Source organism: Lineus longissimus, chromosome 12 (assembly GCF_910592395.1).
Source record: "Lineus longissimus chromosome 12, tnLinLong1.2, whole genome shotgun sequence".
Lineage (NCBI taxonomy): Eukaryota > Metazoa > Nemertea > Pilidiophora > Heteronemertea > Lineidae > Lineus > Lineus longissimus.
Genome location: NC_088319.1, coordinates 1,262,478 through 1,286,566, shown reverse-complemented (window position 1 = coordinate 1,286,566; position 24,089 = coordinate 1,262,478). Strand labels below are relative to the sequence as shown.

The 24,089-nt window shown below is 41.1% G+C and overlaps 1 protein-coding gene across 24 annotated transcripts in view; it reads left to right on the top strand.

Moving 5' to 3' along the window:
* The window catches only part of LOC135497059 (basement membrane-specific heparan sulfate proteoglycan core protein-like), a 184,590-nt gene that overhangs the window by 18,376 nt on the left and 142,125 nt on the right, over positions 1-24,089 (top strand). For 16 of the 24 annotated variants that reach the window (XM_064786748.1, XM_064786741.1, XM_064786739.1 and 13 more), the window contains exons 3-19: positions 26-97; positions 2,483-2,648; positions 2,806-2,820; positions 4,356-4,513; positions 7,233-7,736; positions 8,164-8,304; positions 10,136-10,261; positions 11,380-11,496; positions 12,037-12,153; positions 14,727-14,855; positions 15,475-15,597; positions 16,612-16,737; positions 17,359-17,484; positions 18,625-18,780; positions 19,987-20,040; positions 20,910-21,017; positions 22,338-22,448. In XM_064786748.1, the coding sequence (XP_064642818.1) occupies positions 26-97; positions 2,483-2,648; positions 2,806-2,820; positions 4,356-4,513; positions 7,233-7,736; positions 8,164-8,304; positions 10,136-10,261; positions 11,380-11,496; positions 12,037-12,153; positions 14,727-14,855; positions 15,475-15,597; positions 16,612-16,737; positions 17,359-17,484; positions 18,625-18,780; positions 19,987-20,040; positions 20,910-21,017; positions 22,338-22,448 (2,349 nt within the window). The remainder of the gene's footprint in view (positions 1-25; positions 98-2,482; positions 2,649-2,805; positions 2,821-4,355; positions 4,514-7,232; positions 7,737-8,163; positions 8,305-10,135; positions 10,262-11,379; positions 11,497-12,036; positions 12,154-14,726; positions 14,856-15,474; positions 15,598-16,611; positions 16,738-17,358; positions 17,485-18,624; positions 18,781-19,986; positions 20,041-20,909; positions 21,018-22,337; positions 22,449-24,089) is intronic. The other 8 variants (XM_064786736.1, XM_064786731.1, XM_064786746.1 and 5 more) reach the window with 8 other exon arrangements.

The window sequence follows — 24,089 nt, the reverse complement described above, 5'->3', positions numbered from 1 at the left end:
TTGAAATTATCCTTGAAATGTTCAGGTAGCGGTTTCGAGCCTACAGAGCCCACAGATAATTTCCGACGCCCCGAACCAACTCAATTAAGTTCGTCAGGTCAGTAATTAGTACGGTGAAGTAATTAATCATTAATTAGTTTACGACGCGAATGCTGCAGGTCATGCTCAGTGCCAAGTGCTTTATCTTGCAACGACAAACGACAGGCCTTCTTGATATCAGGCCCGAGCCTACTTAATTAAGTTCACTGAGATGGTAATTAGCAATCGATAAAGTGATTTATTAGCTTATACACTTTCTGCGGTAAGTCATGCTTGATGCCTGGCGCTTAATCTCGTTTATCTTGCCACAACTGACTATAGTTGCGCGTACACCACGAAATATTGGTGGACCAATTGCATGTACACCACCACATTGCCGCGACAAATTGGTTCGGCAATCCATTGCCGATACAAATTGCCGGGCGAATTTGTCCCACCAAGCTTGATGGTCCAAATTCGCCCGGCTTGTTAAAAGCCCGGCTTTGTCGTGGTGTACGCGCAAATGGATCGGCAATGAGCTAGTCAGATGGTTCGGCGACAGACCGCGCTTTCGAATGGCGCTTTCTGCTTATTGTTTGCGCGCCATCTGTTGCCGGATTTTATAACTAGCTGCAGCGCTGGTGTACGCGCTTGATGAATTTTCGATGGTGCGGCATTGGTTCGCGAACCAAGATTGGTGGTCCATTTTCAGGTGGTGTACGGCTAATAGGAAGGCCTACTGGGTCTCAGGCCTGAGCCTACCTAATTAAGTTCAATCGGTAATTAGCAATTGCTTCTAAAGATAGCTGATACACATTATGCTGCAGGTCAAGCTTAATGCCTTGTGCTTTGCTTTGTCATGACTACTGTATTCGCCTAATCGTGCTTAATATTACCATTTAGCAATGAGTGAGATTGGTAATTAATGTGCGTCACATAATTTAAGACAATTTTAAGGCACGATTTTTAAGAAATTCTTTTGAATCCTTTTTTAAAAAATCCCACTTGCATGTTTTCTTTGGTAATGACTTTTATTCTATCATGTATTAATGTTGTATTGTTTTATCATAAATTGTAAAGCGCTTAAATTGTAAAGCACTTAAATTGTAAAGTGCTTAAATTGTAAAGCGCTTAAATTGTAAAGCGCTTAGAAGTTTTTACAACGTTAAGCGCTATGAAAATGTTTTTGATAATAATAATAATAATAATAATTAACCTGTGTGCCGAGTACGATGTGATGTCTCGCTAATCATAAATAGCAACTGATTCGCGAAGACGAAATTGTTTGCATGCTACACCGAAAATGCCTCATATTTCCCAAGCAGTTGGACTTTGTGACCAACTTATACCAATGACCTTTCAATTCCTTCACACATAACCCAATAACCCTTCGAGCATGTTCTTACATCCAGTCGAGACCGGGATTGTGTCTGAGCCCCTTCATGACCTGGGGGATGAGACACCATTGTCATAGTGTCACAATGGGTGATATGAATAAAGACTAGCAAATGCTTTTACTCCGGTTTTGTACAGGAAGGCCTAGTGTAAATGTACATGGAGATTTAGATAAAAGCATTTGCTAGTCTTTATTCATATCACCCATTAATAGGTGTCATTCAGAATTCATCCCTGTGTGTTCAAAGGCCTATTTAACACATTTCTGAATTCTGTCCCTGAGGCTTCCGGGATGAAAATAGAACTACAGTGGAACCCCTGTAACATGACCACTCATGGGCCCGAGGTTGAATGGTCGCGTTACTGGGGTGGTCGTGTTAGTGAAGTTGAAAATCTGGGGACAAAATGCATAATTAGGTTTTCCAACCAAAATTGTTGAACTTATATTTAATGATGTTTTTTCATTTTGAGCAGAAAAAAAAAGTGAAAAAAACTTTTGGACTTAGAAATATTTTCATCCTTCCGAGTTGAATTTTTTCATCCGTTCAAATTCTGAAAATTTTTCAAAACCAAATAATTTTTGGAGCTGATGATGTTTCTTCATTTTGAGCAGAAAAAATCATGTGAAAAAAATATTTGGACTTAGAAATATTTTCATCCTTCAGAGTTGAATTTTTTCATCCGTTCAAAATTCTGAAAATTTTTCAAAGCCAAATAATTTTTGGAGCTGATCATGTTTCTTCATTTTGAGCAGAAAAAACAAGTGAAATAAATATTTGGGCTTAGAAATATTTTAATCCTATAGAGTTGAATTTTTTCATCCATTAAAAATTCTGAAAAATTTTCAAAGCCAAATATTTCTTGGGACTGATGATGTTTCTTAATTTTGAGCAGAAAAAAAACAAGTGAAAAAATATTTGGACTTCAAATTATTTTTCATCTCTAGCATGACAAATTTGTCGCAATCTATTTCTTAACAGAAATCATGGCAGCATTTGTCTTTTTAGTTCTCAGCATTACCAGAGGTACAAACAACCTTCGATAACTTTCAGTATTTCAAATTTTTCAGAATTCTATCGAGTTCGATTCCGTGCAATGAGTTTGGAATATAAGCCAGAATTAGGTAATCGTCTGAGTGTGCCATTTCTCGAGCTTTCCCGCCAGGTAGCCGCAGAGGTACAAAAGCTCTATGACAACACACCGGGCCAGCAAACCGCATCTGTGATACAATTGGAGTAAGTATTCTCGGACTTTTATTTTCATGATTTTTGATCAAGTTGTAACCATCGATAACACACAGGCTCTTCAAAGTTTCAGAGCATATTCAAATGTCATTACAGCCAGATGTATCATCTTATTAAATCACATGTATTCTTCTCTTTTTACCAATAGTTCCAGGGAAAAGGGGTAAATATATAAAGAACAATTAACAATTTTCCCACTTTGCAACCCTTTTGCATGTTTTATTATTGGTAATAGTCAAATAACCCCCCTGACCCTATTTTCAGGTATTTTGACCCCATTGTGACCTCTGACCTCATTATCACCCTTTTTGTCTTATGTATGCTCAAGGATTGACCCATCCCTGACCCCAATTCCCATCAGCCCTTTTGATAAGGAAGAACCCCTTAGTGCATGTTACTGACCTCCACTTTCAACTTTTTGCTATAACCTCCATATCTCCAGATATCATTGACACCTCACCTCACCCTCTAGGTATTCAGCCCTTGCTCTGTATGATAACCCGGGCCTCAGTGTATGTCTTATATTCCAGTATTCTCTTCCATAAATTGTTTATACCTAGCCCTCACAAACATCTTTACAAGTTGTCCCTTACGCAGGGAATCTATCATTGTGATTTGGTCGACGGCAAGATTGTGCTAGGGCAGAGCCACCCTATATCTCGTCACCGCTAGTCTACTGGAAGTGTAGCTAATGAAGCAAGTCCAGCTTGGCTCAGGCAGTTACTACAAGAAATGATAGCATAACCATCGCACAGCAGTCGCAAATACAGATTGCAATAGTGGCTTCCCACCCAAGAGATCGAGTATTTTACTCCTAGCATAATGTTAACATGGAATTAGCATCAAAGATCGAGTGCTCACATTAACCCTTTGCAGGTCAAGCATGTTTTCAAATATGCTACCCGTCGCAGTTCAAGCATGTTTTTGGTTATTTTGGTCATTTTTTGTATCTTGTCTTTCACAGCATGTAGCTCAGAAATCACTGATCTGATAACTTTGGAGTTATAGAAAAGTTTGTTCAATGCATAACACAACGATTTTGGTCAAATTCGAAGTGTTTTGGTGCCAACGATCTTTCGCAGCGCCAGCTATCCGATAGAATATGAACTAAACTGGGAAACCTTACAACCCACAATTGTGTACATGTATATATCAATGGTTTTCAATGCACAACTTACGGGGGACCTGTGGTCGACTGTCAACTGAAAAGGGCGGGTCATTTCCTGGTCGCTCCTAGGTCAAAGGTGACCTGAAATGGGTTAAGGCAAAAAGCCTGATAAGAGCTCATTGCTCACTTATACAGACTTACTGGCATAACTTTAGACTCTATATCATGGTTCTTTTGTCGAATGGTCTATTTTCATTTTAAAAATGTGTTGTCAATAATCTACTTTCTCAATATTCTAGTTACTCAATATTCTAGTTGTCAATATTCTAGTTGTCAATATTCTAGTTGTCAATATTCCAGTTGTCAATATTCCAGTTGTCAACATTCCAGTTGTCAGTATTCTAGGTGTCAATATTATAGTTGTCAATATTCTAATTGTCAATATTCCAGTTGTCAATATTCTAATTGTCAATATTCTAGTTGTCAATATTCCAGTTGTCAATATTCTAGTTGCCAGTATTCCAGTTGTCAATATTCCAGTTGTCAATATTCCAGTTGTCAATATTCTAGTTGTCAATATTCTATTCCAGTGAGGGTGAATATGAGACGGTCGTGGTAACCCTTGACCTCAGCACTCAAGGTTTCTACGACGAGCCGGCGTTACGGAAAGTATTTGAGGACGCGCTCCCGACGGAAATCGGTCCTTATTCAACAACTCTGGACGATTTCCAGTTCAGGAAACTTGGGAGTGAGTAGTTTTCAACTTTAAAGGGAATTTCCCATGACCAGCAGCGATACAGCCTACATTTTATATTTTCTCGGACGGTGAAAATGTACCTGATAATTTTCTGTTTAAAAGTCCGGCGCAGACCAGTAAGCTAGATTCGGCCTGATGAACATGTGGACATGAATATGGCCCGCAATAGGGCTCCATATTGAAACTCGCATAAGGCTTGATGATCATGTGATGCATCAACTGTTTTGATACCGACTTAAGGTACGGGTGTCCTGAGGTGACTGAGGTGTCCTGATTAGAGAGGTCAAATTGAATGGAAACAACCAATTTGGGACCAAAACTAGTGTCCTGAACAGAGAGGTTGTCCTAATGAGAGAGGTGTCCACTAAGGGAGGTTCCACTGTATATGGTGATTTCTCAATATCAATTGTCAGTTCACCTCTAAACTATTCGAACTAGGCATAACGATTTTATGTCCTGACCGATTGCTATTGCGACATTGTTGAATTAGTTTATATGTACTTGTACTCTCCTCTGGCTAATTTATGTCAATCATTGCCATTTTAATTGAACAATGTGATACACATGGTGATTGACGCAACCAGGCCTTCAACACTTAACCCTTTAAAGGCCTACACCGCTTGAAATTTGTAACCGTATTTGAAAGTTTCTAAATGCGTGAATCCGTACTAAATATAGATTTCAGCATTGCCGTTCTGTAGACAGATAAGGTAGAATGGGGTAATTGTAGCCCCGGTTTAATCGTAGCCCCTGCCTATGGTATTGATTGATATCCCCATGCATCAAACAATGCAGGGGCTACAAATATACCGGGGCTACATTTACCCCATTGTAGACAGATAAGGTAGAATGGGGTAATTGTAGCCCTGGTTTAATTGTAGCCCCCTGCCTGTGATATTGGTTGATATCCCCATGCATCAAACAATGCAGGGGCTACAAATAAACCGGGGCTACAATTACCCCATTCTACCCTATACAAATACTGAAAATACCAAGTTTCAGTAAAGACGTATGCAAGTTCTGCGCTATACTGCATTGTGCATGACTGCATTTCTATTTTCCTGGACCACCAGTGATTACGAACGGTGTACCCCCTTAATGACAGGCTATTTTGAAGTTTTCAAGAGTTATTTTCAGTAGAGCGGGGGGGGGGGGGGGGGGGGGGGCAAGTTGTTAGAGCAGTGGCTCATAATCAAAAGATGCAACTTTGATTCTTGGGACGGATCACAGCTGTTTTGTCTAAAAGTCCTCGAGCAAGACACTTTACTCCACATCGCTTCATCCTTCGAATGAGGCACATAACTGAGGTTCCTTCTACCTGTGCTTAAGTGAGAGAAAACAGAATGCCTCATCAAAGTTGACAACAGCTTGAGTAGTAACTGAAAAAACTGAATTAGCGTATTCAACCAATTTTACAGGTGTTTACAGTACATTTACACAGTACATCATCGTCAATTATGCCAATGAAAGATACCAGAAATTCAACCAATCGAGTTTTCAGCAAAAACTCTAGTAAACATACGAGGAAGGCATTTCCTAGTTTTCGATTTCTGTTTTCATTCCACAAAAAACAAGGTAGCTAACTATGGAAGTTAATTCACTGTATTTATTCAACACTTGGCATGGCGATGCATTCCTCGGTGGTTTTGAGATGGCCGCTTCTGTTTGTTTTGGCGATTATTATCTCAGTGTACTGGATGGTATCATGATGGGTGTATTTTTAGCACTTTCAGGATTTCACCCCCTTTTAACTCTTTCAGTGCCAAGGACGTACATGTACGTCCTAAATATTAAGGTATTTTAGTTCCTCAAGACGACACCAGATGTCCCCAGCTACTCAAATGTGGTTCATATGGTTTCTCTGGCCTGGGGCGTCCAAATTGAATAATTTTTTCGACTGAGAGGGTGGGGTGGGGTTTGCCACCCCTCATTTTAGGTGAAAAATGGTGAAAATCGGCCAAAAATACCACTCCCTCAAAAAAATTTAGAACATAATCCTAGTATGCCCCTACTTATTACTGCTGTTTTATTGAAACAGGAGGTAAAGACAAAGGTTTTGAAGAATTTTGATAAGTGTATCTCAATTATTTTTGTGAGATTTTGGGTAGTGACAATGCCCAAAAATGCCCAAATCCTGGGCACTGAAAGAGTTAAGACTTCTAGAGAACAAAAAATCGGCAATGGCTCAATTAGGTTTTTAGCAAGAACTTCCCAAATTGGCTGATCGTTGCCTTTGAAATAGTTGTGTTAGGTAAAGCAGCTTTAAGGCCCGACCTAAAAACCATGTACCTCCTGGCCTAAAGAAATGCTTTAACAAAATCCTAATCCATTTTGACATCATTGGCCAGCACTTGCCAAAATAAGTTATACATGGCATGAAAGCTTTGTCTGTGCCTGAGGTTCCATGCTTTAAAGACAACGCCCAAGGCATTTAGCAATTTACGCCCCCCCCCCCCCAAGAATAGTAAAGGCTTCTTGAGTTAAAGGAAACCTGTTGCAAAACAATTGAATAAATGAGGAGTTTTGGATGGCCTGGTAAAAACTTAAGGCATGAAGAGGTTCTCATACATAAAGCAAAGCTGTTTCTAGTAAGACTTTAATTTTTGGGCCATGCCAGCATCACAAAAAGACCATTCCTGCCATCAAACATCAGAAAGTAGGCCCAAGTCAGTAAGCATCATCCTAATCTAGTTCCTCTCTCTTCACCTAGGTGGCACAACTTGTGCGAATGCCGCCGGTCCTGAGCCAAAGGAGTACCCTCGTCTCGGCGACAACTGGGCCAACCTCATCATCAACCAAGCATTCCCCTGTGCCGGCTACGTCACGGCTTTCGAGTTCTGGCGAGGGACAGTAGAGGGCACCGCCTACATCGGTGTGTGGCGTATGGCTGCTCAACAACAATTTATGCTGATAGCAAAGGTTGCCGCCGTGCCGCAAGAAGTCGGGGTCAACCGGATAGATCTTGAGACACCAATCGCTGTCAGGGAGGGCGATTTTGTCGGGATACACTACGACCGGGATGCTAGGACCGGGATTGTACCGCACACCATCGAAGCTGACAACCTCGTCTCCAGTAACGAGTTATATGAGGTTTACACTGCCGAGGTTTTTAACGATCAGATTCCCATTGGTACGCCGATTCACTTACAGCTATTCAGCGGTGGGGAGACAAAGAAGAGATTCGGATTGAAGAGTATCATTGATTACAATTACAGTAAGTTACATTAGGCTGCCAAATTTGGTCAAATTCGCGAATACAGTAGAACCTCTCTATTAAGGACACCTTCGGGACTGACAAGTGCTGTCCTTAATAGAGAGGTGTCCTGATTAGAGAGGTCAAATGGAATAGAAACTACCAATTTGGGACCAAAACTAGTGTCCTTAATAGAGAGGTTGTCCTTAATAGAGAGGTGTTTGCTAAGGGAGATTCCACTGTAAATGAACTAATTGGAATGATCAGTAGCACTTGATGTAATGAAATCTTTGCACCATGATCTAGGAAACATTCACATTTCTTTTTTTTTCTACTTGGACGTCATGACTGATTTGTGGGATATCATATGTGCGTCTGCCAAGTTGCTTGATCCCGTCAGGTGCTGTACGATATTGAGAAATGTCTACATTCTCCCTTAACATTTTAGAACCTCCGACGACTGCGGCCCCTCCTGTCTGTAATCCACCCTCTTTCTTGTGCGACAGTGGGCGATGCATCCCGTCCCACAAGAGATGCAATTCACAGCAAGACTGCGTTGACAACACAGATGAATTAGGATGCCCGCACCGTAAGTCCCTTTACCCTTTTGCTGAGGGTGATGTGCCTGGCAGGTCACGAACATGGTCCCGTATCATGCGTGTGAGGTGCATAACACGTCACGCCCATCTAGAATATCAGTTCACTAGCACTGGGCAGGCCTCTCAATTACATGATTCCTACACCGTATAACGGTGTGTCCCCAAATTAGGTCTTTTTTTGTCTTTTTTTTTCATAATATGACCCCCCTGAAGCGTTTTTTGACACCTAACATAATCAAATCTCATCCAAATGGCCTAATTTTATAGTTTTACCCTAAAAATTATGATTTTTCAGGTGTATGTGGTGACATCAGTCACTAACTTTGATTTATGACGTCGCTGTTCAGGCAAATTTGCGCGATGAAATGTCCCCAAATTAAGCTAAAAAGCAAAAAAACATGTCCCCAAAATAGGCTAAAAAAATACAGGGTGTAGAGCTCTCCACGTAATTGAAAGGCCTGCTGGGTAACACCAATATTTATACTGGACGCATGTTGTGAAAGATTTCAGGTAAACCGGTTTTCTAAATTATTTACAGGAAATTAAGTTTGGAGAGAATTTTAAATTCCCTTTTTGAAACTAACCCACCTGCTAGTAACCGGCCCATTGTGACATTTTCTTCAGGAAGAGTTTTTGAAGATAAGAGGGTTGACAGGGAGGTAGCCATTAGTTTATAAAGTGTGGGAGGGGCTTTATCAGTTGCTTATTAAACGAGATCGAGAGATGGATTGGGAGCCAGGTCCTGTACCAGTAGGTTGGTGTTATCTTTGCCCCCATTCCAAGTTGATAGTAAAGAAATTAGGCCACTAAAAATGAGTTTGTCGTTTACGGGAGTAGTTCAGTGGGATGTTTTTGGTAGTTTATCAAATTTTATCTCATGAGGACAATGTCACAACAAGAATGATTTTCAAGGTTAAAGGGTAACTCGTGTCAAATTTCACCATATAATGTTTTAGCTGTTTTTGACAAATGACTACGTCACTTTCTCATAAATCGGTAAGGTTTTCGAATCGAAATGCACATTTTCTATAAATTGATGGTTTAATCCTGCCCGGACGGCTCGCTTCGATGCCGTTTTCGTTGATGACGTCACAACATGAACATTTTCGCGGTCGCTGTGGTTTACATTCAGCGATTTTATAATAAATCTAATCAAAAATGGAAAATTTGAGCTTTACATTTGTGATCAACAATTAAAAACGGACGTATTTCCGCAAAGTTGTAAATCACATCATAGTATCACTTCAATGACGTGCAGTAGGTGTAATGTTTTCTTAGTCCTAAAATGGAATGTCGGTGAATATTTTACCATCTAGTCCCCTGTAACCAAGACACTCAGTACAGATGTGGCGACGGTTCGTGTATTGACTTCGCCAAGAAATGTGATGGTCGGGACGACTGCCCTGACAAAGAAGATGAAGACTTTTGTGGTAACCATCTACGTGCTCGAGTCCCGCTTCTGAAAATATCCACAAAAACCTGCTTCCTATGAACATACTTGTGTTTACACCTGAACTACATTGTAAAATAGGCTTTGGTGACCTCATGCATACATTTTGTACACATGTAAATACTCTACTTTCACCGGTCTTAGACCACTTCAATAGTCGCTACGAATTTGAAACAAAGGCCAAGTTGAAATATGACATCATGCCCATCGGATCAAACTCACCCCCCCCCCCTGTTAAGTGCAACCCCTCGGAAGAAGTTATACCTAATCATATATAGATTAGAATTTGATGCTTATTACTAACTGTAGATATACCTTATCTGGTGGCTGGTAGCATCCCCGTAACCTTCCTTCCACCTCCCCCCTTCCAGATCCTGTGCGAGTCTTGTGTCTTGCTGGACAGTTCCTGTGCGCCAACAACAAGAAATGTATCGACCCGGCCCTCAAGTGCAATGGAGAAAATGACTGCGAAGATGCATCTGATGAACGGGGATGTGGTAGGGATTTCGTTTGAATAACAATTTCTCGCCTAAAAAAGTCTGACGTCATTGAAGAAGCCTCGTTTCCAAGACGGGGCCCCAGTCGGTTGAGATCTAAAGCTGAGCGCACACGGCCAACAACAAAATGACAGCGAAATTGAAAACATTTGTTTTCAGTTGTTTTCGAAATGTTTTGTGTCTTTGTCGTGTTTGTTTCAATCTCCCGCACACGGGAGACAAAATGACACGGTCACGTCACAGGTCACGTCAAAAACAAGGGGTAACCATGGTTGCGCCATACGACACACCCCCAGTCACACCTGCGTATTCCAAGATGGCGTCATCGTGACTGGCTAATGACGATGATGACGCAAAAAATGTTTTACGTTTCGTTGCAGTCACCCGCAAACGGGCGACGTTTTGACTTGGTCAAAAATATATTGCATGTTTAATATTCGAAAACTGTTTCAAAAACAAATGTTTTCGAAAAACATTTGTCGCCCGCAGACGGGCAACAAATTGTGAAAAAATATTTGAAAACAAATGTTTTCAGGTTTTTTGTCATTTTGTCGCCCGTGTGCACTCAGCTTTAATGATGACAATGATGATAACTTTTATTCATTATTTGATATATAAAATTGTTAGTGGAGCTTTACATGAGATACAAGTACAGCACAAGTATAGAAAATACCATAAAAAATCAAAAAATCACTTCTTTAATACCCTTTAGTACCATCTAACGTAGAGTTTAAGGGATGTGTGCAAGAGCCTAGAAAGATCAACATGTGGTTAAATGGAGTTGGACTCATCAGACTTCCCTCTAACACCTGCAATCAAAATCATTGCCGTACCTGGTACCAGTCTTCGAATATTGCCGACGCCCAAAATGACTCAGGCAATGGCAGGGTCACTTAGAGCATGAATTTTTAGCACAAGGCTAACGCTAGCGTCATTCATTAGCTTGACATCATTGGCGCTAATTGGTTTGACGCATTGCCACCGCCGTTTTAGCGAATACGATAATATCTCTTTCTCAAAATGATGGTGATGTTGCTGCTGGGTTCTTGCACACAGCCCCCCCCCCACGACAATCTAATCCTACCCGTAGATGACATAGGTGATCTCCTCCCTTACAGCACCTAGGGCGTGTCTGGCCGGCCAATTCCGATGCAACACCGGCGTTTGTATCAACTCGCTACAAAAATGTGACGGACAGGCAGATTGCGCTGACAGTTCTGATGAAATTGGGTGCCGTAAGTTATATTTCTGATCTTTGAATGCATTTTTTTGACTTATGGAAAGAGAGTTTTCAGTCAAGAGTATGACACGTTTAAAATGACAAATATTGTGGGGTTCCCTTCACAGATATGTTGTCTATTGGTGGGGACAGTTGGTTTGGGACGTGGTCTCTTTCTATATGCGATGTTGGCTAGGGATGTGACAATTTCAATTTTTGCAAATTTCCTTTGTCCATCTCCTGAAAACGGTTTTGATATTGCAACAGAAATGAGAGATCTATGCCTTCGCTCTCTTTATAGAACTTTCAAAATCGGACAAAAAGTTAACATATTGAACCAGTTTTTTTGGGGGCATCAAAAAGAAAAAATATCTTCACATGGAAAAAAGTTCAGCTTTTTGCTCTAAGCGTGGTCATGTCCCTGTGTAGGCTAAATTCCCATATCTACATTAATAGTCCTCTATTAAATCAACTCGGTTAGTATCCCGTATCTCCATTCTATAAATAACTCTATTAGACCTAACGTGTTCTCTGCTTCCTTAATTAACCCCTTCAGCCTCAATACCGTGCCTCCCTGGACAGTTCCGATGTGAAAACGGCCCGTGCATTGACGGGCAATATCGGTGCGATGGTCGCATTCATTGTCCCGATACAACTGACGAATTAGATTGTCGTAAGTTCATTTGCATAATTAACATGGATGTTTTGTAGCGCTTTTTTCATGTTAATTTGCATTCACAGGCAAATGAGTGGATCATTGCATTCACAGGCAAATGAGTGGATCATTGGTTGTATATTTCAGTTCAATGTCAGGGCGTGCACTCCTAGGTTTTTGGCCAGCACAAATATGCATCGCATTTAGGTTTTCAGCCAAGTGAGAGGTTTTTCTCAATCTCTAAAATCATTTGGGGTCTCCATTTGACCAAAAAACATCTATGGGGTTCACATGTGTTGACCTTTAAAGGGTTTTTAGAAGCGCTAAGACCTTTATTTCTAAGAGTGTGGACAGTCCTTGTAACAGCTTATGTACTGCTTACTGTATATTTGATATTCATTTGTACATGTACATGTATATTACATCCAAAATCATTTTAAATATTCTTTCGGTAAAATCTGTCGAAAATAAAAAAAACGCATTTAAAAAGCAAACTTTTAGAGAGGAGGTCTTTTGTAGGTATCCAGGGTTTTGAGCCTGCAGTGTTTTTACGATTGATATGAGAACTATAAACTCCTTTGCCTGTGATGGTTTCTCCTTATGTCCACTCTTTGCTTTCAGTCCAATGTCCATATTAGCGCGCTTTATATACATCGTTACCTGCGGTTCATTATAGTGTTACCTGCAGTTCATTATAGTGTTACCTACAGTCCATTATAGTGTTACCTGCGATTCATTATAGTGTTACCTGCGGTTCATTATAGTGTTACCTGCAGTTCATTATAGTGTTACCTGCGGTTCATTATAGTGTTACCTGCGGTTCATTATAGTGTTACCTGCGGTTCATTATAGTGTTACCTGCGGTTCATTATAGTGTTACCTACAGTCCATTATAGTGTTACCTGCGGTTCATTATAGTGTTACCTGCAGTTCATTATAGTGTTACATGCAGTTCATTATAGTGTTACCTGCAGTTCATTATAGTGTTGCCTGCAGTTCATTATAGTGTTACCTGCAGTTCATTATAGTGTTACCTGCGGTTCATTAAAGTGTTACCTGCGGTTCAATATTAGTGTTACCTGCGGTTCATTATAGTGTTACCTGCGGTTCATTATAGTGTTACATTTAGTATGGTAGTGTGTCCGTCATTGCTTTCATCGTAGATGGTTCCCAGATGATCGACAGATGGCTAATAGGACTATCAGTATTGCATCATTAACACCATCATTTGGGCTAAAACTCGAAATCCGAAAACAATTTGAACTCCTTCAAAATGAAGTGTATATCCATTTAAAACATGGGAGGCTGTTCTCTGGAAAATAAAGCACAGGCTCCCACCGTCGAAATTGGCACTCACTTCAATTTGAAAGGGCTCGAATTGCGTCAGGATTTGAAATTCTTGCCTTAATGGTGATGGCTGCGGTCAACCCTTAATGGCCTCTTCATGTGATTGTTCATATTTTGGATTGTCAAAACTGAGAGCACTTCTGTAAGGAACGCATTTTGCCGCATCAGAGGTGAGTGTGACGGAATAGACCATCTCGTGATGTTCCACGATGTAAATGGCGGCCTCCTTGGACCATAGCATTTTTCTGAGTGGGAATTGCCAGCCAGACATATATGATAAATGGGCCCAATGCCATTGTAGCCAAATGCAACCTGAAATCTGCTCAGAAGTTTTAGACTCACTGAAAATACTCTCTGTGACTTCAGCTTAAAAGCAGTAAAAGTCTAATCTGCTTCTTTTTAAACTATCCCTCATGATCATGATAAACCTGTTAGCCACTTGTGGGAACCCATCTTCTTTCATTGTTAATTTCATTTGCTTTTTTCAGAGCGCTTATTACCACCTTGTCCAAATACAGTTTCTGTGTTTTTTTGTGTTCCACAGAGCTATAATAATTTTTCTGCTATATTCCTAGAGGTCCTTCTAACATTAGGGAGTTTTCGCGAATCCCCGCAATGCCAACGTGAATGCCTTTCTCATAGTTTGACCTCCTGTTAACGAGGTTGACCAATGGGATAGGCATTTACGTGGACGTTTCGGGGGCTTTGCGAAAACTCCCTATTGTCTAGAATTGTATTCCTCCATCAGAGGTTGGCACTTGATTTGACTAAAGACACACTCTCCCCTATCCGCATTTCCGGATAGCAACACTAATGCAAATTAGATTATTTGAATGACCATTGGCCAATCGCATAACGTCATGAAATCGTTGCGTCATGGATCAGAAAAAAATCATTTTCCTCTTAAGATGTTACGACTGAATTTGCGTTATCTCATGTCTGGGTGTGAAGTTTCTCACCCTTCTCGAAGTGCTCCCCTCTCACAGAGGAATATCAGCTACTCTCCCTCGTTTTGGGTCCACCCTGTATGCTGCAAATATAATAGTCAATGTTAATATCCATCAGATCATGTATGTAGAATTCTAACTCCTGCACTATTGCTCAAATATCCTATACCGTGCACTTCCCCAGGTTGCCAAAGTTGATATTAGCCATGTTTTCATCCCAAAATAAGATGCCAAAATTAAAAAAATCCAGGTTTACTTTTCTAATGCGAAATGTTTCAGTTTTTGATTTCCTTTCAGCTGTTGCATGTCGCGCCTCGGAGTTCCAATGTGGCGACGGCCGATGTATCGACACCACAAAGAAATGTGACGGGCACCGACATTGTGCGGATGGAGCTGATGAGGAGGACTGCCATTTTGTTGCCACTGGTATGTATGACATCCATGGATCATTGTCTTCCCATAGCTTTCCGCTAAGTTACTATTTATAGCTCACAAGGTCATTTGCATAAGATATTGATGACGTTTTAGTCACGTGACAGTCGGACATCGACACTTATTTCTACGCATTCGAGCTTATTTCAAAGTCAATTATCTTTGACCCTGCATTGTTTTTAGCATGAATGATACCATAGAGTCAGAGAGAGAAATATTCAGAACAATTATGTAGTATTTCCAACACTCGGACATGTGCCAGATTGAATCTAACTGCCCTAGTAAGAAAGCCTGAGTCCATTACGAAACCGCATGTTTGTCTGACATTGCCTGTAATTCAGCGATGGGGAAATAGAGGGCAGCAGCTGCAGTGACGTCATTATCGCGGAATGCTATTGCCTTGGTATGCTGAAGGGCGATGGCCTCTTTCTGGAGGTTAGGATAGGCCAAAAAATGGTGCAGAAATAAAAAAACAAGATGCAATGGACCGCTAAATTGGATTTTGCTGTGACATCATTAGGCCATCACTGCCTGTTCATTGGACATGTTAGAGAGCAGACGCAACACTGGGATACTGATTTTCAGGAGTGACATTTTCCTTCCTCTGTTTCAGTTGCCAACTGCCTAGCTGATGAATACACATGCAATGACGGTCGTTGTATTGATGAGCGTAAGCTCTGCGACGGGGAACCGGATTGTCGGGACGGCGGTGACGAACTGAATTGTCAGACTCCTGGTAAGTATTTCACTTCATCCGTTAACATTAGTGCTTCCAGGATCGGTAATGCACGGGTCCATGCAAACCCTTCACCCCCTGGTCAGTCGATCAACAGTCGGCGACACTTTTTTTCTCCGGTCAGGATATCAATCAATCGATCAATCAATCAATCAATCAATCAATCAATCAATCAATCAATCAATCTATCAATCAATCAATCAATCAATCAATCAATCAATCAATCAATCAATCAATCAATCAATCAATCAATCAATCAATCAATCAATCAATCAATCAATCAATCAATCAATCAATCAATCAATCAATCAATCAATCAATCAATCAATCAATCAATCAATCAATCAATCAATCAATCAATCAATCAACCAATCAATCAATCAATCAATGTTGGCATTTGTAGAGTGCTCCAGTTACTCAGCGAGTGGGTATTCTTGAGCGCTTTTTTCCCCAAAGGCAACTGCAAAAAGGTGGGCCTTCAGGAAGGACTCTTATTCACCAAGGACTTGAGATTGAATAACCAGGAGTTCACTTTGTTTTCCATAAATTTTTCACCGATGATGATAACTTTCTGTTACGATATGATGAAGAGGTCAACAGCTATTCAACACTATAATACCTTTTTCATCGACGGAAACTTGATGTGTAGAATGAAACAGTTTGCTCTGAATTCAATGCTAAAGTCCTTTGATAAGTGGTGACCTCTGACCAGGGTGGGTACATGGTTTACATTGACCACTGCATAAGGCCTACCTCTCAAGCATAGAACTGCTACAATTCTTACTCATTTCTGATTTTGAATTACATAATATTTGCTATTGCTTTAACTTTTCCAGAAGATTCCTTATTTCAGCTGGGAATCATAACAACAGCCTTCTAGTAGCGCAAACCATGTAAAAAGTTGTAGTCCACAGTACATGCCATCAAGATGTCAACTCTGGTTGCTTTAGGACTTAACAAATAGTATACGCAGCTAACTTAAGGTGGCGTTGCAATCATACCCTGTCATTTTAGCCCCTACATGTCCATCTGATGAATTTACGTGCGGCGATGGAAGTTGTATCGACAATAGGAACGAATGTGACGGAGCAAGCGACTGCCCCGATGGAACAGACGAAGTGAATTGTCCGACTACGCAAGGTATGCGTCCGTTATCCATTCTGAGCTCGAGACGGATAAGACTGATTGAAGAGGAAGAGCAATGACGTATGCAGGACAGAAACCATCACCTTCGATATCATCATGATTGATCACACTTTAATTTCCTTGGTTTAGTTGGTTATATAGAAAGTTTCTCATACCAAATTTAATTTCTCAGCGCTGCCTTAGTCTCAACAGAAGGCTTTCTTGGGTTTAGAAAAGCAGCTATGAAACGCTCTTTTAAACTGGACTATTAGGCTGTGATTCATAGAGTTTATGTTTTCACATGTGACGTGTCACAGTTCACTTTATCATGCATGACCTAAAGAATGAGTGAACAAATCATTTCTGCAGAGCGGGCTACATATGATTCACGATGTCACCTTACGAGGCTGGGTCAGTTGACTCGTGACAAGTGAATCATCATGACATGTGACATCGTGAACCCTCTATAACTCCGGCCTTCGGGGAAACAAGCAGTGACTTGATCAGTGCTGTGTTAGCGAGGCAAACACACAACAACTCAATCATGAGACCAAGTCTCTACCTTTGATAGAACTACTTCCCATGGGCTGCCTTACTTCTGGGTGTGAATACATCGGAACTAAATTTAATATTCAGCCCCGACCTGTCCGTCCAATGAATTCACCTGCGGTGATGGCACATGTATCGCCAACGAGAAGAAGTGTGATGGAACTCCAGACTGTCGGGACAGAACAGATGAGCTAAATTGTCCAACAATGCCTCGTATGTGACGTATTTATTCCCCACTTTTGCTTATCACTCAGAGCTCTCACCAAGGCTTCATTCCTTTCAGATTTTGTGTTGTTAAAGGGAGAGTATAGGCAGACACTAAGGGATCAAATTGGTTGTCCTCGGGTGAATAAATATGCTCATTTTAAGGACTTGGTCGGGTTTGATTAAGTGATTAAGTGATATTCCTTATAAAAAAGCTTGAAAAGTTAAATGTACTGCACGATAGTGACCCCTATTGGTGACTTTGTGTATCTTTATCTTGCCCACCTGGCTCCTCTCTATAGTCTCCCTTTAATGGGAACTATTGGCAAGAGTTACCAGGTCAAATTGGTAATCAATCGGCAGCCCAACTGTAAGTTTTCACCACATAAAAAGCGAGTTGACTCATTTTCAATTGGTGATACATCAAATATCTTATTATGCCAGAATTTGATTGTTAATACATCAGAGTCGAACTTGAGTTGAAATCTGTCCTACCTGACTGCTGTCTATAGACTCCCTTTAATGATCCAACATGCTATGCTACCATGCCCAGCAAACATGCTTGTACAAATAGAGCTGCTTTTCGCTAATTCAAAATTTTTCGACTTTTTTCAGGTCATTTTTTGGAATCTTTTAGTACATATCAACAGCCTTTAAATTTTAAAAGATCAGTTGTTTTCCAATTTTTGCTGGGAATGCCTTAAGGCTATCAGAATTAGATCAGTTCTTTTCAAATTTCTGCTTGGAATGCCTTAAGGCTATCAGAATTAGATCAGTTCTTTTCCAATTTTTGCTGGGAATGCTTTACAAGTACATGTATACTCTAATTTCACCAATCTAAGATCATTCCTGAATATTCATGTCAAATACAGTGGAACCCCAGTAACACGACCACTTATGGGACCGAGGTTGTATGGTCGCGTTACCTGGGTGGTCGCATTAGTGAAGTTGAAAATCCGGTGACAAAATGCATGATTAGGTTTTCCCGCCAAAATTGTTGAACTTTTTCAAAATTCTGAAAAATTTTCAAAGCCAAAATTTTTTTGAGACTCGTGATGTTTCTTCATTTTGAGCAGAAAAAAAATGTGTGGTGACCTCACTGGTAACGTCCCCTATTGGGCAAGTAATGAGGATATTTCTGACTTTCAGCACCAACCTGCTCACCCTCGGAGTTCCAATGCGGTGACGAAAGTTGCATCGGCAACAGGAGGAAATGTGACGGGGCGCAAGATTGTCGCGACGGAAGCGATGAGCAGAATTGTCCGACTACTACGCAACCTACTACGCCACCTACAACAACTGCTGGTATGAATGCGTCATGTGATACTATTTTAAACCGTGTGCTTGGCAGTTTCACAATCTGCAATAAAATGTTCATGCACTGACTAATAAGTTGTGTGCTTTAGAACCAAACCTATGTATTCTTCTCCAGTGCATCTTTTGCATGCCACGGTGGTTGGGCACCTGTTTTGAGTCAAGTTGGACAGTGGCGACATCTTTCCATCGCTGAGGAAAACTTGACCTGTCCTTCTAGATCACTACCTTTCGTCTCCCTTTATGCAAGTATCAATTCGTGTCTTGTACCCCCCCCCCTCCTCAAGGGTACGACACCTTATCACCCTATAACGAAATCTTAAGGCTCAAGCATCACCCTTTTTTCACCAATGCTACTTTTTCTTTCGTCAAGACATCACCATCAACAATATATCAGTTATCACCGTCATATAAAGTAACCGGACTAATTTTACTGGGTAAGGCTGTATGTTCGACAAGACATCGACACATTAGCATCCTTATTCTTTCCAGCTTCGCCAAATTTTCACTAAAGGAAAAATAAATACTACTCAAACATCGGCAAAGATTAGTGGTGATAGCTCAACTACCCTTGAGAAGGGGGGGGGGGTACAAGAAACGAATTGATACTTGCATTAACCTCAACATAACATTGTTGTGTGCGGATCCATGAAGGTTTTCTTTGGGGGGACCCTTCTCTGATCAGGGCAAACAACTTGTCGATTGATTTATAGGCAGGATTGGCCTGTAATATTATCTCCAACACGTGCACGTAGATTTCAGTTTTCTTTGGGATGAACCTGAAATGACATACTGAAAGGTTCTTGGGTGGGGCTTCCAACTGCCCTGACCACACACTTTGGATCATGTGGGCACCATGCTTGGTTGCATGGGGAACCTTTGGTAGGTACCAGGCATAACGCATGAATCCAAGGGTAGGCATCAGGAATGGGGAACAATCTGTAAAATTGATCACAAAATTTGAACATTTGATAATATCTTTGAACATCACCATGAGACCTATTCTCTGAGATCTTTTAAAATAATTGTGAAATTTCAATGTTTTGAAAAGTAAAGGCCAGGTGTGTCTTCTCTGAGATCTGTCCCTGGACACGAGCAGACCCCCCCACCCCCCGAGGAAATTCCTGGATCCACCTAATCTGCCCTCTGATAACTCTGTCATCTTCTGCCTCCACACTACGCTCCTGGTCCTTTCAGGTGAGGGTGGCGGTCTCCTGACAGGTGAGGGGGAGAGAGTCGACTATGAAGACGGTGAGTCACCATCTTTAAGCCTTTTTTCCTTCAACCTTGATTTGTTTCATTTATTAGGTTGTTAAGTCGTTCCAAGGGGTCTCAATTCAAGTTTGCACCAAACCTGATATCAGAATCCTGAGGTAAAATTACCCTCTCCAGACGATATTTTTTTGGGGGGTGACTTAGGTTGCTGCATGTCATCCATTTAGGCAGGGTTTACATATACTAAACGACGAAGATGACCAATTTGACCCTTCTGCACATTATAATCCCTCTCAGTTTGAAGGCGTAGTACAGTATCGCAACCAATCTTCCGGGCAAGTTCAAAATTCTGAAATATTTTCAAAGACGAAAAACTTTTGGGAAATGATGATGTTTCTTCATTTTGAGCAGGAAAAAAAGTGAAAAAAATATTTGGACTTAGAATTTTTTTCATTCTTCATAGTAGAATTTTTTCCCAAGTTCAAAATTCTGAAAAATGTTCAAAGACAGAAAACTTTTGGGACTGATGATGTTTCTTCATTTTGAAAAAAAAAATCAATTAGAAAAAAAAAGTGAAGAAAAAAAGTGAAAAAAACATTTGGACTAAAGAAATTTTTTCATCCTTCATAGTTGAATTTTTTCATAACTTCAAAATTCTAAAAAATTTCAAAGAGAAAAATCTTATGGGACTGAGGATGACCATCCACTGATAACTGTCCACCAGGAAGAGGTCTCGTGGGCTGTACCTTGACTGAAAGGCTTAATGACCCTTCTCTACAATGCTGTCGACGTCGAAAAGGGGTCAAAATTTCCCTAAAGTTGGTTCGCTGTGGTACATTTTTGAAAAAAAGCTTTGGAGGGAAAGTGGTTAAGATCTCTGTGTATCACTGAGACTTTTTCTTCAGGTTGCCAAGATTCGGAATTCGAATGTCGCTCAGGTGAATGTATCGAGGCGGGAAAGAAATGTGACAGACGGACGGACTGCCGGGACGGAAGTGATGAAGACAACTGCCGTATGTGTTCTCCAGTTGACAGTTACCTTCTAAAGGAAAAATTCAAAGTGGTCTGATATTATATTTAAGGAATTGAACCCGAGGCGGAGGACCTTGGTTGAGTTACCAAGACACTCGAGGGTGGAGCTAAAATACAGTCCAAACCCGAGCCGATAGGCGAGGGTTTGGACGAAATTTTAGCTCCACCCGAGAGTGTCTTGGTAACTCAACCAAGGTCCGAAGCCGAGGGTTCAATTTCTATTCTAAAATACCTCAAACTTAAAAAGATAGGCCACGAAAATAACTTGAATATGTGCGAATTTGGCAAATTCCATCCATCGCCTGCCCGGAGCGCCGGTAGCGCCGTTGTTTACATTATGTTACGGCAGCGTGCATAGGAAGTCCGCATCGGCTCGCTCAAGTGATGCGCAAATGGGCTATTTGGAGCGTTTTTCTCAGCAAATATGTGTAGTGCTCATTAAAAAACTTAGGGTGGTTGATGCTTCCTTGGCTGATTTGTGTTTGAAGCAGTGTTTTGAGAGCCTCAAACTTCTGAAGTGAGCTGTGTGCATGGTTTCCACATTTTAGTGCAACCCGAGGGAACTTTGGTAGAGCATCTTGGTTGCGTGTCCAAAACACTCCACTCTCAGAACGAGGCTTATGCATTTTCCATTTAAAAGTTGACTTTACGGTACCAAGGTATTTTAGAATATCTGATATTTCTGGTGATGTCCTGTAACCCTGGAAGTATTTGTTGCCGGTTTCCATGGTTTCATGACGCTTTCTGACAACACTTCAATAGAATAAATGAGATTTCTGTGCCTCTGTATAACCTTAATAATAAAAAAACCCTATTTTTAAGTGCAAAAAACGAAAATGAAAGACATGCTTAGATTACAGTGATAACAGTTTTAAGTGTTCTCGAGTTGACAGTTACCTTTTAAAGGAAATATTCAAAGTGGTATTCTGGATTTTGATATGGGACGCCCCCATTTGTTCAAGGCACAATGACGCCAGCGCTCACAGTGCTCTTGAACTCAGACGACCTGCTCTTTTAGTGCTACAACCTGAGCATTTCGGCCGGTACCGATTCATACTCCTGGTCGGAGTAAGGCATGTTAAGGAAAGGAGATCTACCTGAGTGTCTCGCACCGATGATGGTGTTCAAATCAGGAGCCTCTTGACTGCTAGCCCAGAGACCTGGACCACTAGGCCATCGCGACTGGTGTTAAATTTACTGTAGAAAAGCAAAACTTTGAATTGTAATGTTGCGTATGAAAGGGATGTTATTTCTGAACAGGGGTTTACCAGTTGTTGACAAATCTTACCTTCATGTTTCAGCTTGCCGACCAGAGATAGAATTCCAGTGTGCGGATGGGACGTGTATTGATGCCAGGAGGAAATGTGATCAGCGGGCCGATTGTCTTGACAGAAGTGATGAACTCAACTGCCGTATGTATAATAACGTTTCCCCAGCTTTGAAATAGCTCATGCTGTGGTCAACACGAACTCTTTGCCCCCCTCCCCCCGCAGGCCCGACGCCTGTTTAGGTCAAATTAAATTCTACAGAGATTGTCTTGAAGTGTGAAATTTAACACAAAATGTGTCAATTTGGTAATCGTAATTGCCAAAGCGGCGTTAAACCTCAACTTCAGCAGTCTAGTGTCCAGGAAACACGCCCTGGTGTCTTCCCGGGGGGTGTGTCCTGATGTCGCTGGCAATTTGAGTGCGACTTCTCTAATGGGAAGGACAAAGAGAGTTGTATCACGAAGTGAGGATTGATGAGGTGAATGATCCATTGAATTACTGAACCGAGTGCCATAATGCAATTCCTTGATCATGCAAAACTGCTGTCCTGCTTCAGCCATTCCCTCCGCCTGTATTTCAAAAGGCCTGCATAGCCTGCTTAAACTTATATGCTGCATTTTGAATAATGTGCTTGCTGATATTCTATGTAACGCTTGAACTATTCATGTTTCGAGATAATTGAGAATTTGTCGGCTGTGGTAATGAATGCCCAAGAAAGGAACTTCGCTGCAAGGGATCAAGAAAAATAAAAACAAGACCCACATCCCTATCTTATGGCTGTGCGTATGAGTCATCTGAAGACCACCAGTTGAAGGGGATGGTCTTTTTTGGGATACCGTGATGAATGAAAAAGAGGTCTGGGTTTTTTGGGGCGGACACTGGTTATTTTAGAGGGATTGGGAGAGTTTAGGAGGGCCGGACAGTGGCAGTGGGACTCGCTGAAATTTCCTATCGGGACTCCAGATGGGAGTTAACCCCTTTCTCCCTCCCAATTGGAGCCCTTAGCTCTTGCCTGTGATCCCCTTTTAATAACATCATGTGTTGGGCAGGTAAATACGGTAAATGGCAGAAGGGGAGATACGGTAAATGGAGAAAGGGGAAATACGGTAAAAGGCTAAACGTTCGTTACATTCGAGGTATGTCAATTTTTTGCCTTGGTGTCCTTGTGATTGCATGATCTGGGAGTGGATTATGGTGCGTATCATTAGGGGTTGACAGTAGTTTGTAGGCTAGCCAGCCACTCCCTGGACTCAGAGATATAATCTGCACTTTAGGTATTAGTGTCACTTTATGCAGAGTATAGAAAAAAATAATCAAATGATCACACCAGCAGCTGCCTCGTCCCACTCCGAGATTTTACACGCTCTACTCATTCCCCAAGTTTAGATCGACCCCCAACTAAGGAAATGAACTTGGATTTTAAGCCCCTTTCCCACCAATTTTACCAGAAAAGACCCTTTTGTGTACTTTCTTGTGATATCTCAGTAAAACACACCCTTTTTGACGATATGCCAGAAAAGATCCCTTGCCTTACGTGAAAAGGGGGCACCTCCATGAAAGAGGGGGCCCCAGATATTTTTAGGTCAATTTCCCAAATTCGTAGTCAATTTCAAGGAATGTTCTCCTACACGTAAAAGAGGGGCACACACACTTGATGTGCCCCCAGATGCACCTGCTGTTTTTTGGCTGAATTGCATGTTATTCTTGCTTTGATTTCCTTCCCAGCCTGATATCTTTAGATGGGCAGTAGTATTTGTATATACTTTAACAGGCTTGTCCTCTGTG